Source organism: Brachyistius frenatus, unplaced genomic scaffold, assembly GCF_029030835.1.
Source record: "Brachyistius frenatus isolate BFR_SWC_R1_liver_20210118 unplaced genomic scaffold, ASM2903083v1 Contig_60, whole genome shotgun sequence".
In the NCBI taxonomy this organism is placed as follows: Eukaryota; Metazoa; Chordata; class Actinopteri; family Embiotocidae; genus Brachyistius; species Brachyistius frenatus.
In genome coordinates, this window is record NW_027210659.1 from 1,687,102 (window position 1) to 1,705,686 (window position 18,585).

Consider the following 18,585-nt stretch of genomic DNA (forward strand, 5'->3'; position numbering starts at 1 on the left):
ACACAGCTGAGCTCCACCAAACCACCTGAACAAACTTCTTGTATGTGAACAATAACAATTTGATACTCAACACAGACATATCCAACCAGTAGCTCGCGGCCCCTGTCGGTTGGAGACCCCCATCATGCTATATAACAACACATGACAGGTCAGTAAGACAATCCGTCATCTTCGTCTTGACTGGAATATCTCAATAACTATTTGATGGATTGCCGTGAAATGTGGTGATGAATTGTAATTACTTTGGTACTCTGATCTTTTCATCTCGCCGTATGATTGCACCACTTTACTGCGGTGAAACTTGCTTTGTATTTTTTGAGTCAAACTCTGTGTGACTTCAGCTCAACACCATAGCTTCATCTACAGTGTCTGCAGCATTTCCCCCCATTAGTGTGCAAGTTAGATAGAACTCTGTTTTCTATCCATCATATTTTGTGTTTTAGGATTATTTTGCAGGAAACAACTCACATTATGTTGTCGTTCTGAATATAAAGCACCACAGACCTGACAGACAGGGATATTTTATTGTTATGATCATATTGGCAGAGCTTTCACCTGGTGAAACGAAGTAACAGTGGTGGTTCAAATTGTCAGGTTAATGGTGCCAAACTTTCTGTTGTGAATGCGTGAAATAAATCTGACAAAATGTCACTGCATCTGTGAGGTCTGCAAATGGCTCGGTAATGTACGACATGTCAATTCAATTCAATTTCCTTTTCCTCGCACCATATCATAACACAGCCTTTTGTAAGGCAATTCAAAAATTACCTTCCCACATTATACAGTGTGTGTGTGTGTGTGTGTGTGTGTGTGTGTGTGTGTGTGTGTGTGTGTGTGTGTGTGTGTGTGTGTGTGTGTGTGTGTGTGTGTGTGTGTGGGCTGTGAGAGTGAAAAGAACAGCATACAAGAGACAATGAACAATCAAGTCATGCCTCATAAGTGCTTATTAAACACACCTGAATCATTTGTGCGTGTTTGTTCTTCAAAGTGAAACAGAAATGCAGCTAATATTCAAAGGTGAAAAAGGCATGAAGCAAGTTGAATGGTCCTTCTAGTGCTGGCTTCCAACAGTTAGTTGGCCTCATTGTTTCAGTTTGACTGCTGTGGAGAAAAGACAGAGTCGGCAGGCAACAATCCGGTAATCAGTGATATTGCTTTGAGCCTCAAGTCTTTCAGGTCAGCATCCACAACAGTAGAAAGTTAGGAGAGGTGCCGAATAGGAAGCACAAAGATGCTTTGGGGTCTTACTCAGGGAGGATTGCTCATGCTATTTGTGCTTGATAATGTTGATAAGAAGGCTATTTGAATGTTCACTCCTGCAGTGGTATTGTGTTTTTTTCTGAATCGGAAAAACATCCTGTGCATTTACCTCAAGTCACGGGGGCACAAATCATTTTTATAACTACATTTGAAATGCAATCAGGGAGAACCTGGACGGATTTTGCAAATAAGAGCCATCTCTCACTTTGAAACTTTCTTAAAAACAGCTTATTAAATGTGAAAGAGAAAATCTTTTGAATTGCAGCTTTTAACATCAAGTCATCACCTCTCATAAATATGTTGAGAATAAATCAGAGAATCAGCCTTGAATAACAAGTTACGCATTTTGTAAGACAGGATGCTTTGACTCCTGTGTAATGTGGCCAATAACCTCCCGTAACTGTATTCAGATTAGACACACAATTCTGCAGGCAATCACACATTCCTGTTTGAATAATGCATTGCATGTCTTCCGGGGTCTTACCCTGCATCCCCGTGGGGCCGAAGCCTTGGCGAGTGAGGAAAATGGCGTGATCGTGGTGTTCGGCGTGATCAGGGTCGCCTTTCTGCTGCACAAAGGCCCAGCGGCACACATTCTCCAGGCTGCGTGATGGGTTGCCTCTTTCAATGAGGCTGATGGACTGACAGGCAAAAGAAAGAGAACTGCTTACCACTGATCTTTGCTTTTGAAAAGAAACCTTTTAGTATTCTGTCAGCAGGCCAAAACTACACATATTGTAATCTTGAAGTATGAACAGTTTTCACTGTAGACATACTGAAAATGATAAGTGAATTGCAAACAATATTTTGTCCGAACAATCTAAAAAGAAAAATGCTTGGCAAAATACATCACCAATGTGCCATTGTCATTTGCATACTTTCTCCATGTAAGTGTGAACATGCATTTTACAATACGTATGAAGGAGAGTGAGTGGCTAACCTCTGCGCTCTGCGTATATTTACTTCTGCATTTAGCATCCCAGCTCCATTATTAATGATAATAGACTCATCTGACATAACCACTTCTCATTCTACATATTTATTGTTACAATAACAGCATAAGAATAATAACTATGACTGCCACCAAAATGATGACATGTTTGGACTGAATGCTGTGTGCCTTATTGACTTTATTGTGATTTTTCAAATAGACAACAGTTGAGTATTAGTAGGAAGCATGAGACCATGATGATTTGAATTTGTTGTTCTTTTGTGTAATCCTTGGAAAGTATTTGGAACTTTTATCCAGCTAAGGCAGATTTGTTTTCAGCTGCAGCCAGTGATGGCAGGTTGATGCGTCTCTGGGTCAGAGCCTTTGTCTCCTCATAGCAAAAACAACAAGTTGCTGAACAGTCTTTCAGTGTGTCAAGGAAAGGTACAAATATTTGTGCTGCACGTCCAACATGTTACCCATAGATATTCTACTTATTCATGGTGGCCAGAGCATCTGGAATATTTTGGTCTTCAGTTTAGGGTAGTTTAATAGAGTAATTAGTACAAATCTGATGTAACTAATATTTGAGTTCAAGACTGCAAAGCAGAAAAAAAGGTTCTGCTCAACATTAAGTAGCAAAACATATAACGTTATAGCAGCTGACAAAGATAACTTCACAAATTGATCAACTTGGAATCTTATTTTTTATTGATGTATTATAATACAATATTCTACGTTAATACAACATTCTAACTGACTGTTGACTACTACAAGCATTTTGACCCCTTTGCACATTTTTAGATTAACCATTGAGAAACAAACGTGTTACTTTCTTTGGTCGGTCCTCTAGTACTTTATAGGCTGAATTCAAACGAGTTAAGATTTTCTTTCCAGACCTGTTTTTTATGTGACAGAATATATATATATATATATATATATATATGATATATATTTATTCATAAATAAATCTGTTGTTACACTTAATATTTTGCATTTGTCAAAACTGAAAGACTCAACTTTCCTTGATGCTTGCTCCATGTGAGTGGAACAAAAATTCTGAGTTATATAAAAACAAAAGTTCTGAGAACATGATTGGGTTCAGTGTAAAGCAGTTGATAAGAAAGAGGTATTTGTTTGCATAGGACAAAATCCTTGTTAACCAGTGTTATTCCTATTGGGATTTTAATATCTTTAATTTATGCGGATTCTGACATGTCCACCCACGTATCTTTGTAAAAGGTGAAGATATGAGGAAGGCTGTATTGCCAACAAAGCAACTGCCCAGAGGCACCAGATCCAAAGGTACTCTTAAAGTCCCATGTTTACTATCAGTTGTGTCGACATAATTTGACTAATTGTGAATTTGTTTAAAATATGTATCCCTTAAGTACAAATCAGTCGTATTCTTGCGTTTCTGTTAATATTGATGCATTCTGTTTAAAAGCTGCTGCAGTTTTAGCACAACAAATTATCTACATTATATTGAGCTTGTCTGTTGTCAAGTTGTGTTAGTGTGTAATGAACCCTCACGACACCTTTGGAATTATTATTTCATCAAAGGATTTTCTTTTTAATCAATTCATTGTTAATTTTACAAAATATCAACAAATAGTGAAAAAGCCCAAGTTAACATGTTCAATTATGTCATTTTGTCTGAGCAACAGTCAACACAAACATGTCGATATTACTATGACTGACTTCAAATTAATCTAATTTCTAAATTCAGTCTATTGACTAAAGTGTTTAGTGGCACCACACTGTAGCTGTGCACCTACATGCAAAGTGAAGGCAAACAACCTTTGGCTCTGTAAAGACAATTTAATTTAAAAAACATTTTTTATATTGATTTAATCTTAAATGAAAATAATCACTTTTTGCAAAATAATGATTATTATTATTATGAAGGTTTTTTTTTTTAATGATTTGATCAACCTCCATTCACAATGTAGATAAGCATTTCTTCTGTTTGTCAGCAGCTGTACAGTCTTCTCCAACACAGTCATCATGCTGCATTCTGCGTGGCAAACGCTTTCCTGTCCGAATGTTCTATATTTATCTGCATTGAAAGAAAACAGGCAGATAAAGTGTGAAACTCACCTTTGCGTACCCCAGCATGATCATCCTCACCAGGACCACGTTGATGTGGACTCCCAGAGACTCGTCATGGTAAATCTCATTCACCTAAGAATCAGGGAGAAGATATTATCAATCTGAGGTTGTCCATTAGCTCAAATAGCACTTCATAAGGCATTCTTGTCATTGGACTCCCCCCCGCATGTTGTTAAGTCTGTGCCTTTAATTTTCACTCACTGTGGGAAGAGAGTGGGAGAAATAAACCATCCTTCACAAAGTACTTCATGAATAACTGCAATCAATGACCTATGCAACCACTACTTTGTGTCATTGATAGAGCCGATGAATCCAGTGAGGGGGAGCGACCTATCATCATGGCTTTGTTCTTTGCAAGACATGGTTGCCATTCGAGAAAAAAAAAAAAGTCAATCAGAATCTAAATAAAGGTGCCTGCAGTTTGCCAAACTGGCAAGTATTCAATGAAATGGAATGTTTGATTTGATACGCAAATCATATGTTTATACACATTACCATTTTCAGGATTTATGAAAACTAATGAATGCAAACATGCTGTCGGACATGAACATCAGATTTGTTTCAGGATTCACATTTTTGTCTGTAAAGAGAAAGAAGAGAACAGGGAAACTAAAACAGGAGCATGTAATGGAGGCTTTTTAGTATTCAGGACGACTTCGTACCCTGCAGCCTCGGAAGTAGTGTAAAGAGAACTGGGTGAATCAGCGAGCCTCGCCAGCAATGGACTCTACACAGGCAGACTGACTAATGTTGATCGGCTTAATTCTCCATTAGAACGGTAAAGTGAGTTTTTTGTCAAGCACACAAGTTCCAATGCCCCATTTTTAGCTGTTTACATTAGTATTTTTCAAAGACATATTACAGTATGTGTTTTTAGTCAGTCTGAGGAATAAAATGTCCTCTTATCATCAGGTGCCTGAAATATATTAAATACACTGATGAGATTTTGCTCTTTATATTAATCCATGTGCAGCCTTATTTATCTACCTGAAGATGCAGAGTGTGTGAGTTTCTGAATTTTGAAGTTACATTATATTAAATTATATTATATTATAATACAAAATGGGACAAGATGTTATAGTGTTGCTTTATAATTATACTAATCATTATTATATTGTGAATTTCTCAGAGAGTTCATGCCCTTTCCAATCACAACTGGAAACAAGGACAATAGATATTTTATTGACATCTAACCTTTAAGGCTCACAGTAAGTTGTGTGGCTGCCCATAAGCCCGTCTTCAACACTGTTGTTTTGCCCGTGACTGATTGACCCTACAGTACGTAGTAATCAAATCGGTGAACAATTTAACATATTGTCCTGCTCTCTGGCTCTCTCTATATGGGAAGACCTAGTTAGCAGCAAGGAGCATGTGGACTGAAATGAAAGGCAGCGTCACAGTAGGTCTGATTTTCTCTGGGCCAGTGATTTCTCAGAGCTCGTGCACCTCATTGCACAATATGTCAGTGTTCTCAACACAGAGTAGAGGAGGTGGAAAAAAAATATTCTAGCAGTATATAATCACATGCTAAATTGTCCTCGGAGCATTGTTTTTGCCTTATTGACTTTTTGACGGGGTGCAATCTAGAACAACAGGACAACAAACTACCATTTAACTAATGGTTCAGCAGATTGCATGACTTTGAAATGTATGAAGCAACAACCTGCCTGAATGTGACATCTGCCACAGATTGGGTCTTCGAAAAGAAGACAAATAAATGCTGCTGATCATGAAGCTTAATCATTGCTCCACAGGCTGCACTGGGAGCCCCAACTTCGGAGGCAGAGTTAAAATTACACTATTTGTTAACCCACACACTGATCTGCTTGATCCCAAAGGTTCTTCATAATGCTGTAATTTAACAGCTTCCCCCACACATCATGGTCGGACTCACATCCTTGCATTCAGCTAATGTTCACTGGCGTATAAGCTAAAAATGGCAGCAATACATCGGTGGAGAGGGGAGCAGGGCAGTCTATTGATGAGTGTGCCCTTCAAAACCACTAACGTGGTTGCTTCCCCAACTGTATATAATTTGTTTCATAGACATTCTCCGTGTGTCACACTGTAACAGAATGTCTGTCCTGATGTGTACCTCCACGCATATCAACTAAATGACCTCCACTGCAAGTATTACAGAGCATGGATGGATGATGGTCCCCACCACTTTCCTTTGTAGTGACGAGAGGTGACCATGGGAGAAAATCTTAACAGTCAGGGTCCAAAATCTGGCAGAAAAACCTGAAAGGAGATGATGTATATTTACATTGTGTCAGAGTGCAGGTGTTGATTAAACTCTATAGTAATATTTGATCCTGCAATGAGATGTGTGGAGGGGTACAACGTTTTTTAAAAATACCATTCTGTACAGTGCAGTACAGACCAACCATCAAGTGACCACATAAACTAACAAGTAACAATTTGGACCATTATAATCTCCACAAGGCTGCCATTTGTTATTATCTGGTATTATAAACTAAACTGCAAGTGTACCTAATACACTGATCACTCAGTATACAGTTCAAATGTAAATGTTGTTGTAGTACCTAAATGTCACCAACAGAGGTCCACAAAATTCATGTATTACTTACGGTTTGTCCTATTTTGACATTTTTTGGGTAAAGTCAGAAGAAATAAATGTGTAACTTCTGCTTCCAACTTCTTCCTATGTCATGGGTGGTTTCTACGATGGGTGTTTTTTTTGGTTTGTTTGCTTTTGGCTGACCTTATATATAATTAGTTCAACTCAGACACTGAATTTGTATGTTTTCCTTCAGATTCCAAAAATGCAGATTATCATCTTGACAAAGAATATCCAATTGTTTGATCTTATTTGGTTAGTGGTGTAATCAAAGGATTGCACAGGACACAACTTTTAACTGGAGCCCTTTATGGTGATTGAGGCGATGTGTTATATTTTCCACCCAACAATTTCAGGAGAGAAAAGGAAATCTGAAGCTGTTACCGATCTCTGACAGCCTACAGAGCGAAAATTGATGGTAAAAGGTGAAGCAGTGTTATCTCTGTGTGTGTCCTTTCATGTGCACAACAAAGACTAAATTAGATCCATCGTGATCAGCCACAATCTTAATTCAAGAGTACTGGGGAAAAAAAGATCCAAAAATAGAAATGTTAAAACCTTCAAGGCACACATCCCCTTCACTGTTACAGTGGTGTTACACCAAGACAGATCAAAATAGTATTGGAAAATATCTAGTTATAAAATTTAACAAAAAGAGGCTCATAAAATCAAAACTATACACAAAGATTTTGAAATATTGGATAGTGAATGTATTGAGTGATATCATGACACTATTTTTACAGAATGTGTGAATATACAATTGAGTGAAGCATGAATTTAAAATTGGATTTCAGAGAGAGCTGAATGTATTGGGCAGCCATGCATGTTATGAGAGCATGTGTGTCATGCAGAGCAACAGAAAATCAGAAATCACTAAAGGAGTCTCATTAATGACAAAGCATGTGACAACAAGAGACTTAATTCTTATCTCATTTCTTAGATTGAGGACCAAATATAATACTTGGGCTCTACCACATAGATTAAGGCACAGTGTGTTTGTCTGCAAGAGCTTCCCTGAAAATCAGGTCTGGTAGGAGAAGGGTATTACTGTAAAAAAAAAAAAAAAAAAAAAGAGGGGAGGGCGGGTGAAATAACAAAACAATGAGAAAAAGAGAGGGGAAAGACTGATGAGGAATTGTTGAAAATGAGACAATGAGTGTAGATTATGAACAGAGGAGCAAAGAAAAGACAGAACAAATCTAGAGGAGAGAAGGAGAGAAAGGAAGAAGAGAGGCGAGAGGAGAGGAAGAAGAAACGAGAAGGGGGCAGGGGAAGAAAGGACAGAGGATAAGATGAAAGAAGAGAGGAGAGGAAAAGAGGAAGCGGAGAAAGAAAAACAAAACAAAAACAAAATGAAATGAGACGATGAAAGTAGAGAACAGAATAGTGGAAAGGAATAGAAGACAAATTAAGAAGGAAAAAAGACAGGAAAGAAAAGAGGAAAGATGTAAGAATAGAGAATTGAAGAGGAGAGATAAAGGGGGGAATGTAAATGGGGCACAGAGGTGAAAGGGAGAAGTTAAAACAAAAAGAAAAAAAATGCATTAGAAGCAAAGAGGACAGAAGAAAAAGGTTTGAAAGACTTTCCATCACTGCCACAGAGCTTTTCTCGTCGTCTTTTTTTTCCCTTCTGAAATTTACTCAAGTGTACAGCTTTGAAGTACCTGTGCTTTCTTTGAGGATTTCTCAGCTACATTTATTTGACAGCTTTATTTCAACCTTTTTGACTTCTGATGACAAAAGCAATGTGTAGTCTGGATCACGTGTCAGAGTTCTGAGTTAGCAGAAAGGGAGATTTTTTTTTCTCCCTTTTAAACATCTTTATTTATGGTTTAATGTCAATACATGTACATATAACGTTATCATCTATAATTGCATGAAGGCCCCAGAGATTTATCTGGTGTCCCTCAAATTATGTCAACTTTTACCGCCACTGCTCTTTGGATAGTACCAAAAATATATACATACATTTACAACTTTGAGATAAAATGGAGGAGAAGTGAGAAGACAGAAAAGAGAAGGTACAAAAGAGAAGGATAGCATAGTAGAGAGGAGGTGAAGTCAACACAAGGCTGTACCTGCAGATCCAGTGTGTGTGTCTGCAGTGAGAGAGGACCAGAGAGGGTGAGAGAGATGCTGTGAGTGTAGGGCTAGTTAGAGAGAACCAGAGCTGCAGAGTGGTCCAGATAAACGGACATGGCAGGTTGGAACTAGACAATGCTGTCAATCACAGTAATCATGGTCAGAGGTCAGAGACATAGCTGCTTCCAAACGAAGCCAGCAGGGGCCTCTATTGGAAAACACCATCAATAACCTCATAATATAATCAGCGCCAGACACTGTGGCCAATGAGAGACACGACTTGGTAGATTGAAAAGAGAAGGGAGTGATTTTAGAAAACGGTTGATTAGGAGGAAATTAAAGGATAAATATGTTATACGTTACACATATAGTGTATTGAACAGAGAAAGGAAATGGCATAACACCAAACAGGAGAAATCTTGGCTTGCTTGTGGTCTGTTCCCTAAACCTGAGGACACCTGGCAGCCCTGCAGGATTTATCTATCATTAAATTATGGAAGTCCATTCATCCCAGGAAAAGAACAAATATGTTATTATTATATATATGTATTATTATTAATACAAATGTAATTGCTCAAAATGATGGTATAGTAAATCTAAATGTTGAATTCTGCTATATTGTATGCCATAGTTAAATTGTGAATGGTAAGATATTAACTAGGTACCAGGTCAAAATTATTAGATGTAAAAACTAAATAAAGCCAAGTATAACAACAAAACAGTTCAAATGTTTAAGTCAAAATTATGACTTATGACTTGTGAGTCAAAGTTCAGACTTTGACTCAATAGTCATGAGACACTACATGAATATTTCAAGATATTATAAATGATGAAGGTATGTAACCAGAGTTAAGATACAAAGATGCAGTCAACTCATCATCAGTTTTTACAAAGTAAAAATGATGAAATTTCAATTTCCTGAGATAGTAGAACCACGTTTTGACTTTATAGGACAAAATAATTTGATCAGTCCAAGGTAATTGTAAATTGGTTTGATATTTTGACTCACTATTTTGACTCAAGAAGTTTCAAGCATTTTTTTTTTTAACTCTGAAATTAGTATTTTTTTTACTTTTATCATTCCTTATTTTTTCCTGTAAATAAATATGGCTCTTTATAAAATAAACATTGTATTATATAATTAAAACGGCAGGAAACAAAGCATTGATTGGCTGCCATAGACAAACAAACTACTGACATCTTTCTAGTGAGCCACCCTTCAGATTTACAGCAGGTAAAATAAGTATTGAGCATGTCACCATTTTTCTGGCCCATTCTTCCACACAAACAGTCTTCAAATCTTGAAGGTTCCGTGAGTCTCTTTTATGAACTCTGATCTTCAGTTCTTTCCATAGATTTTCAAATGGATTGAAGTCAGGTGATTGGCTCGGCCATTGTAGCAGCTTTATTTTCTTTCTCTGAAACCAATTGAGAGTTGCCTTGGCTGTGTGTTTGGGATCATTGTCTTGCTGAAATGTCCACCCTCATTTCATTTTCATCATCCTGGCAGATGGCAGCAGATTTTTATCAAGAATGTCTCGGTACCTTTTTCCATTCATCCTTCCTTCAATTATGTGAAGTTTGCCAGTACCGTAAGCTGAAAGCAACCCCACACCATGATGTTCCCACCTCCAAACTTCACTGTTGGTGTGGTGTTTTTAGGGTGATGTCCAGTGTCATTTGTCCTCCAAACATGATGTGTATTATGGCATCCAAAGAGTTCAATTTTGCTCTCATCTGACCAGACTATATTCTCCCAGTATTTCACAGGCTTGTCCAAATGTTGTGCAGCAAACTTTAAACGAGCTCCAACATGCTTTGTCTTCAGCGATGGAGTCTTGCATGATGAGCGTGCAGACAGGCCATGGAGGTTGAGTGCATTACTTATTGTTTTCTTTGAGACAATTGTACCTGCTACTCCCAGGTCTTTCTGAAGCTCTCCACAAATGGTCCTTGGTTCTTGGACAACTCTTCTGATAATTCTTTTCACTCCTCTGTCAGAAATCCTGCGAGGAGCACCTGGTCGTGGCCAGTTTATGGTGAAATGATGTTCTTTGCACTTCTGGATTATGGCCCCAGCAGTGCTCACTGGAACATTCAGAAGTTTAGAAATACATCTGTAACCAACACCACCAGTATGTTTTGCAACAATAGGGTTGCAAAGGTCTTGCGCAAGCTCTTTGCTTTTACCCATTATTAGATGTTTCTTGAGTGACACCTTGGTAATGAGACACCATTTTATAGGCCATTAGTTGGGCCTGAACAAGCTGATATTAATTTGCACTGACAAGGGGCCAGATTGCTTTCTATTTACTAATAGATTTCAGCCGTTGCCTTGGCTTTCCATGCCTTTTTGCACCTCCCTTTCTTCATGTGATCAATACTTTTTCCCTGTGTCATTTCACATTATTACACATAACTTAATTTTGGAACTTATTTGTTTTGGTTTCTTTGTATGTATGGATTACTTGCATTGTTAACAACATCTGGTGAAAATGTCATGCCAAAAATGGTGACGTGTTCAATACTTATTTTACCCTCTGTACCTCCTTTCAATAGCAATGGCAGCCAATCAGGGTCCAGTATTCATATAATCTTTCAAATAAACTGCTTTTATTTCCAAAACACAATATAAAGCCAAAGTGTACGATAAAGTATTTGTGGTAGTGAGGCATGGTTTGGCTCAGCTGCAGGAGGGACTGATTGGTTCAGGGAACGGTGCCTGGGAGAGGCTTAATTGGCCCAGCTGAATCGAATCCCTGATTGTCCCTCTCTTCCTGCATAAAACCGAGTAGCAGGACACCAGACGGGGCGCACTCCTGGAGAGAATGAGCAGCAGGATGGCTGCAGACAGATGTGTTTCGGGTGATTGGCTGCTCGGCGGAAGCGCGCACGGACATTGATGTGAAGTTGTTGTGTTAGAATAAACACGTTGAACGGTACTTTGGCTGAGTGTTGTTCGCTTGGCTCTTGCGACCAAACGACCACCTCACGGTCCACCCCTGCGGTCAGGAAGATGGCAGTCGCTCGTGGGGTCCCGCTCGGCCGATTCCTGCCCCTCGGAGGAGGTTCCAGCCACAGCTCCCGGCTCGACCACTGCAGCTCCGTGGTCTCACCCTCTCCCTCATGTCGTGTCTCCACAGGTCCCAGCGGCTACAGGCACACTTCCCAACCTACAGGGGGCCCCTCAGACATCAGGGCAGGGATGTTGGAGGTGTGGGCGGCCCGGACACTGCCAGAAGGAGTATCCACTCATGGACGTAGGCCAGGTGATCAGAGTTGCCGGCCCCCCAACACCCTCCCCCGGTCCAGGGGGGACATACCGCGTTCCGGTAAGGATCCAGGTGGGTGTACATCAGTCAATGGTGGATTCTGGCTGTACACGATCTATGATTCACCAGACCCTGGTCCGGCCCGGGGCGTTGGTGGAGGCATTGTGTATGAACATTAGGTGTGTGCATGGGGATGTTCATGATTATCCCATTATGTCAGTAGAAATTAGATATCTGTGGAAAAAACATAGAGTAAAGGTTGCGGTTAGCTCCCTCCTTGCGCACCTCCTAATCTTGGGAACAGATTGGCCCGGGTTTCAGCATTCAGGACAGACAAAGTCATGCGGTGTGTGTGTGCTGTGCCACGTTCCAACGCCTCATGGACCAGGTGCTGCGTCCACATGCTGCATATGCTGCCGCCTACCTGAATGATGTCGTCATCCACAGCACCACCTGGGCGAAGCATGTGCAGCGGGTGGGCGCAGTGCTGGAGTACCTGAGGCAGGCTGGGCTCACCGCCAACCCAGGGAAGTGTGCAGTTGGACGGAGGGAGGTACGGTATCTTATCCTAGTTGTTGTTAGAATAAACACGTTGAACGGTACTTACGCTGAGTGTTGTTCGTTCGTGCTGACGGAACCCCGGTGATGGCAAAGATGTTTGTCACAGTATTATAACAGATTATCACCAAAAATAAAGCCAGCCACGGCATGAGCGACAATCCTGTCTTCCCCTACATTCTCAGATCAAATTAAAACGCAATACAGACAAAGGAATACTGCAGAGAAATGATATGAATACAATTATGTAATCATGCTATTGAAAATATTTCTGCAACAATAACTTGACAGAAAACATGGAATTACATCAGGAACACATCATGTGAGCTTGTTGCCAACTTCCTTTTGTTTCAAGTCCCCACAACATTTCATCAACGATACAAAAAGAATGATGTCTCAGAATATGTACATGCTATAGAACCATCCTCAACCCATCCCCGGCAGCTTGGGGAGGCTTTGATCATCTGCTGCCTTGAGGAATGGCAGCTGCAGCTTCCTGAGTAACGTCTCTCTCCACAGAAAGCATGAAAATAGGTGAGCGGATGTGTTCTGCCTGCTTTTCCATGTGCATTACCATGTCTTGTTAAGAGAACACTTCACCATGCAGCCAGGAAACTGTGGCACATATGGCTAATTTCCTCTAACACTAGTGAGGATTTTCTGTGGCAACTGTGACAATCTGATGAGTAAACTCTGCAATTCTAATTTGCCTCTCAACACAAATGATGGTCTGAATCCATTGCAAAATACCAATGAAGCGTATCTTGACTAAATGACCCTGCTGAATTGCAACAACACCCTAAACGGATGTACAAACGTTGGGATAAACCGTGCTAGGCATTTAATGGCACACGCACAAATACGTTTGTGTTTGAAAGGCAGAATACATTTTTAGAGAAGGGCACTTTGGGCATCTTGGTGTAAACAACTGTGCAAATTTCAAATTGAAGGATACAGATGCATTTAATGTCCTGCTGTTATTGTTAACAAAGATTAGCTGTATTGTGACCTGTGAACCACTGCCCAGTGTAAGAAGCGGTTCAAGGATATAATATGAAGGACCTCTCTCAAAACTTCTATTTTACAGATGAGAAATTCTGGCCTCAATTATCTTTTATAATATTAATTGAAGGTGACCTAAGCTTTCATGCACAAAGGACACAATGTGACACTCCATGGCCATGCACTATGACTAACCCAGATAAGGAAGGTGAAATGGATTTAGAATTTTGTGTATTTTAATTACAATATATCTGTACTTGTAACTAACCCGAGTCGCCTTTTATAGTTGATGGCTGAGATTGGCTGCTGTGTCATGACATGCACTAACAGCCTGATTCACATCGAATTCAATAGACAAGAGTCAGCTTGATTTTTTTTTTTTTTTTTTTTTTTTTGATGAGTTTATACGGTATTAAAAAAAAATATTATTATAATCATTCACGTTTGTGGGATGAAATACGTGGGATGTTCAACAAAACCTGTCTATGATCTCGGTACAGCCGGATTTATGTTGAGCCACAATAGCAACTCGGCACAAGCGCAGAAGAAGTCCCCTGTGCTGTATCAAAATACAAATGCGCCTGGCTCAGCACTTAGACTTTTAGACTCTCAGGGTTCAAGTGGAGCAATATGGGAGCATTCATACTATCAATAACAAAAGGGTTGTAGTGACTTACGATGTTCATCAGAGTTAGGAGGTAATTCTGCACGTGCTCCTTGCCGTGAAATCGAACCACCGAGTCATCGACTCCCAGGAGGATTTCAATGTTGTAGTCGTCGTCCCCAGCATCCCTACGACGGCGGTGGTGGACAGTCTCGTTGACTTGTCGGGTTACAGAGTCAAGGGTCCCGGTGAAATCCATCTCTGGTTCTGTGCAGAGACCAAGACAGCAAGATCTAAGTGTTAAGTTTGATATGTAGAAGCTAGAATTTGTTAAATTTGCAAAATCCAACTTTTTATTTATCGTATCAAAACAACAAAAACACATTGGTCATATCACAATTGGTCTACAATTGGTACTGTCAGGAAATATTTGCAATGGCAAGCAAGTTTGCAAAAATTCAGCAATTTCTAATCACTAAAAGTGATGAAGAGAAGCTCTGCTGAAGGCAATGCAGCAGAAAGTGGTTTAACAACTAATTTATTATCAGCAAAAACAGTTGACCAGAAAAAAAACCCAGCAAAACCAGAAGTAACGGGGTATATGGGAAATGTGGTCTTATGAGAAGTGGGCTGCCGATTCTCACACTTCTATGCTTCAGTCTAGTTGTACAGTATGTATGTCTACATTACATGACTTTTATTAACCCCTCCAGCTGCAAGAGATACCGTAGCACTGTTTTTGTGCATACGGTATCTGTTGAATTAATAATATTTAAAAAGCATTTCAAGTTTTTTTTTTTGTTTTTTTTTTACAGATGTAGGATATTGCAGTAACAGACTGTTTTGTACATCACTTGTATCAGCCCAAGTTCCCCAGCCTTGAAGTTCAAAACATGGAGGGGGAAAAAAAACAAAAAAACTATACTAAAATATTTCAAGCTACATCTGTGAAGTTGTTTGTTTATGGGCATAATATATGACTAATACATATGACTGAGGTAATAGTTAAAAACATGGATTTTTATTTTCTAAATTTGCAATATCTAAAATTTTAATGCAAAAAAAAAAACAAGTTCTGCAAATTAAATCAACATTTTTGAGAAATTTAAAAAAAATATATTTTTGATCACAACAATTGTGATGATGTGGATTTGTTTACTATTTGCAAGGACACTACTCAACCAGTTAAACAATCTTTCTAATTCACTTCTGGTTTGTGTGATGATACGTGACACACATGCAATCCAGCTGCAAAGTGCACATGTAATGGAAAGAGAGAGAATCTAGGAGGAGATCAAGCCATGCAGGCATTTAAAGAGAAGGACAGACAGTTTCAAGCCAAGTGTGGAGGGAGAGCTCAATTTCAAAACACACAAAGTCCTGAAATGGCAACAGCTTTTCAATAATCAATTTATTGTTTTATTCATTTGGTGATAACAACAAAAAAAATACCCATTCCTTGTCTTCAGCTACAGCTCAAATAAGCACAATTGCTTTTTTTTCTGCTGTCCATCATTTTAATTTGACAATATTTGGATTTGGAGCTGTAACTAAAGCAAACCAAGGAATATGGGGATGCACAAAAACACTCGTCATATTTAGGGCCCGTGCACCGATGGTGCGAAAGCCCTATTGTTTTTTATATTTCTGTTTCACATTGTTCATTCCCTGCTGGCTATTTATGAAGCCTTGGGCTGTCAGCTTTGTCAGATAAACACTCTTGAGTTTATGATGCAGAAAGCCAATGTTTAGGCTCCAAATCTCTGAATGTGGAAGGACACAAGTGTTTACACAGATTGGTTTCATCCTTTGTTAAAACAAAGGATGAAACCAATCTGACACTATAGTAAAAACAGTTTATAAGCTGCCCGAATTGCTATCAGGTAATTGAAACCTAAAGTCACTTCTTTCCAACAAAAGCCGATATGATTCGCTGCCTGTAATAGAACTATAAGACAGGCAATTTATGGACATTTTAGAGCATTTTTACAATTCAAAGATTATCTTCTGTGATTATATAAAAAGAAAATGTGATATGACTTCAAAGAAAGTTTCTGGCTTCACTAGATATAAAAATGAAGGGAATTATCTAACTTGACAGTACTCTGTCCCCTCTGCACTTATTTCCTGGTACTGAATCAGACCATTCAATTCTTAACATTTCCCTTTTTGATGGAAGAACCGCCAGTACTTAGCGTTCCCCCAAATACTGCTTAGCTGTAAACTTTAAAGGCTCCGTCCATTCCTACCATAAATCTCAGAGAGGATTGCTGATATCAACTCCTATATCTGGTCCCCTCTGCAGAGCAAACCACTCCAGCTCTGAAATGTGATTGAGAGGCCATAGATATCCCTTTCCAGTTGGAAGCACTGGAAATGTAATGTTCCATATGACCTAAAACAATCCTTCACTGGGACATCAGCAGCTCGATTGGTCATAAAAGGAGAGTTGCAGGTTCAAAAGTTGGCATAACAAATCTTGGCAGGGATGTGAATGAATCATCAGGGTGTCTCTGAGCGAGACTGTTTTGTTTCACTGACCAACAGTAAGCTGTGATTAGGCCGTCTCTTTGTTTTGTTCGGTTTCAACCACAGTGGAGGGTTGTACTTTTTGTTAGTTTTGGTTCATTTTAGTCCTATTTCATATAACCTGAAATTGAAATAAGATTAAAAGGGATTGGTAGTTCTGACGACAGCAATATAAAACACCTTTTTAGTCAGCAGAGCTTGTTTTTGGAGGCCAACTCTATCATCAATCTAAGAGATGTGTACCATACATTTTTCTATAACAGGGAATTCAGGAAGCTTATTTAAATGATACAATTTTAACTTTTGTTGATCAATCTACACTTAACGACAAAGCAAAGGCCTTTAGACATTTTTGCAAATCTATTAAAAACCAAAAACTACCATCTCTAATTAACAAAAACTATTCAGGCCCTTAAATCACTCATTATTATTCATTAGGGCTCCGTTTGGCAGCAGTTGCAGCTTCCTTGTGGGTTTGTCTCTACAAGCTTTGCAGACCTGGATTTGGACAGTTTGTGCAGGGAGATCCTCCGTATCAGATTGAATACAAAGCATCTGTGAGCTGTTATTTTCAGGTCTCTCCACAGATGTTCGAGCTGGTTTCAATCTGGCTTTTGGCAACTAGAGAATCTGTTTATACACATACATGGTGTGATGTCAGCATTAAATGCTGACAAAACTCTGACAGTTATCAAAGATCCATCTTCAAATATGGTAATTGAATTAAATTTAGTTAGAAGATGCATCTAAATACAATCTTTGTTTAACTTCATCACAGGTTTCTAGTTCTGTTATGTACTGTGTATACATACAATTCACAGTCTTATCAAAGAAAGCTATAGCTATACATAAAATGATAGAACTAGAGACTGCAAGCTACTTATTTGATTGCACAACTTAGTGCAAATGCCCTCCACCTGTGAAACTACAAGTGTAAACAGAATGAATCCTGTGTGTCTGTGTTTGTTTGTCTGTGATGACTCCCCAATGGGGTCTTATTCCTTTGATTAAGACCATCACATCTTCTTTCTGACCCTCAAAATAAAGTGAGAGGCGAGGGAGGTTATCTTCTGTTGAACTAGAGACTGCAATAAGCTTCTGCCAGCATGCACAGCACACGCCTTCAACAAAAAAAATTGGGTTCACGTAGGTTCACGCAGCCCATTCACAAACAACTCGGAGTTGATAAACAAAGGCAGACTGGCAAGTTTCTTCTGTATTGAAGCCGTTTCGGGTAGCTGTCAACCTGCTGTGTTGGAGAGTTTGGCAGTGTGGAAAGTCAAATTAAATCTTGTTCCAGTCTCTGTGAATTTAACTAAACCTCATGGCTGTATCAGCTGGAAATGACCTTCTTCTGTCTTCAAATCAAATCAAATCAATCAAATTTAAAGAATATAAGAATCTATTTATAACCAATCAACCCATTATCGAGTGGTACAAGATCAGCACATTTTCGGACATTTGAGTTCAGTTCTCACCTGATCAAATTAACTAATTATGACAAGGACACTTTTTTGTAATTGCACATATTTATTGTGAAAAACTAAACTGTGATTCCACTCAGATCCTCCATGTATGAATGTCTGTACCTGAAGAAAATCAGAGCATTTCTGAAAAAAACATATCCACGCTCTTTGAATTTCCCCTGAATAAA

General features: G+C 39.1%; 1 protein-coding gene and 1 long non-coding RNA gene across 2 annotated transcripts in view; one reads left to right on the forward strand and one right to left on the reverse strand.

Annotated features, from left to right (window-relative positions):
* adamts3 (ADAM metallopeptidase with thrombospondin type 1 motif, 3) overlaps positions 1-18,585 on the reverse strand; it is a 139,638-nt gene that overhangs the window by 63,518 nt on the left and 57,535 nt on the right. The window contains exons 5-7 of the mRNA XM_069705990.1: positions 14,476-14,669; positions 4,292-4,375; positions 1,745-1,901 (exon numbers count right to left, since the gene is read on the reverse strand). Coding sequence (XP_069562091.1) covers positions 1,745-1,901; positions 4,292-4,375; positions 14,476-14,669 — 435 coding nt within the window. The remainder of the gene's footprint in view (positions 1-1,744; positions 1,902-4,291; positions 4,376-14,475; positions 14,670-18,585) is intronic.
* Positions 1-18,585, forward strand: part of LOC138625223 (uncharacterized) — a 417,346-nt gene that overhangs the window by 25,584 nt on the left and 373,177 nt on the right. The window lies entirely within an intron of this gene.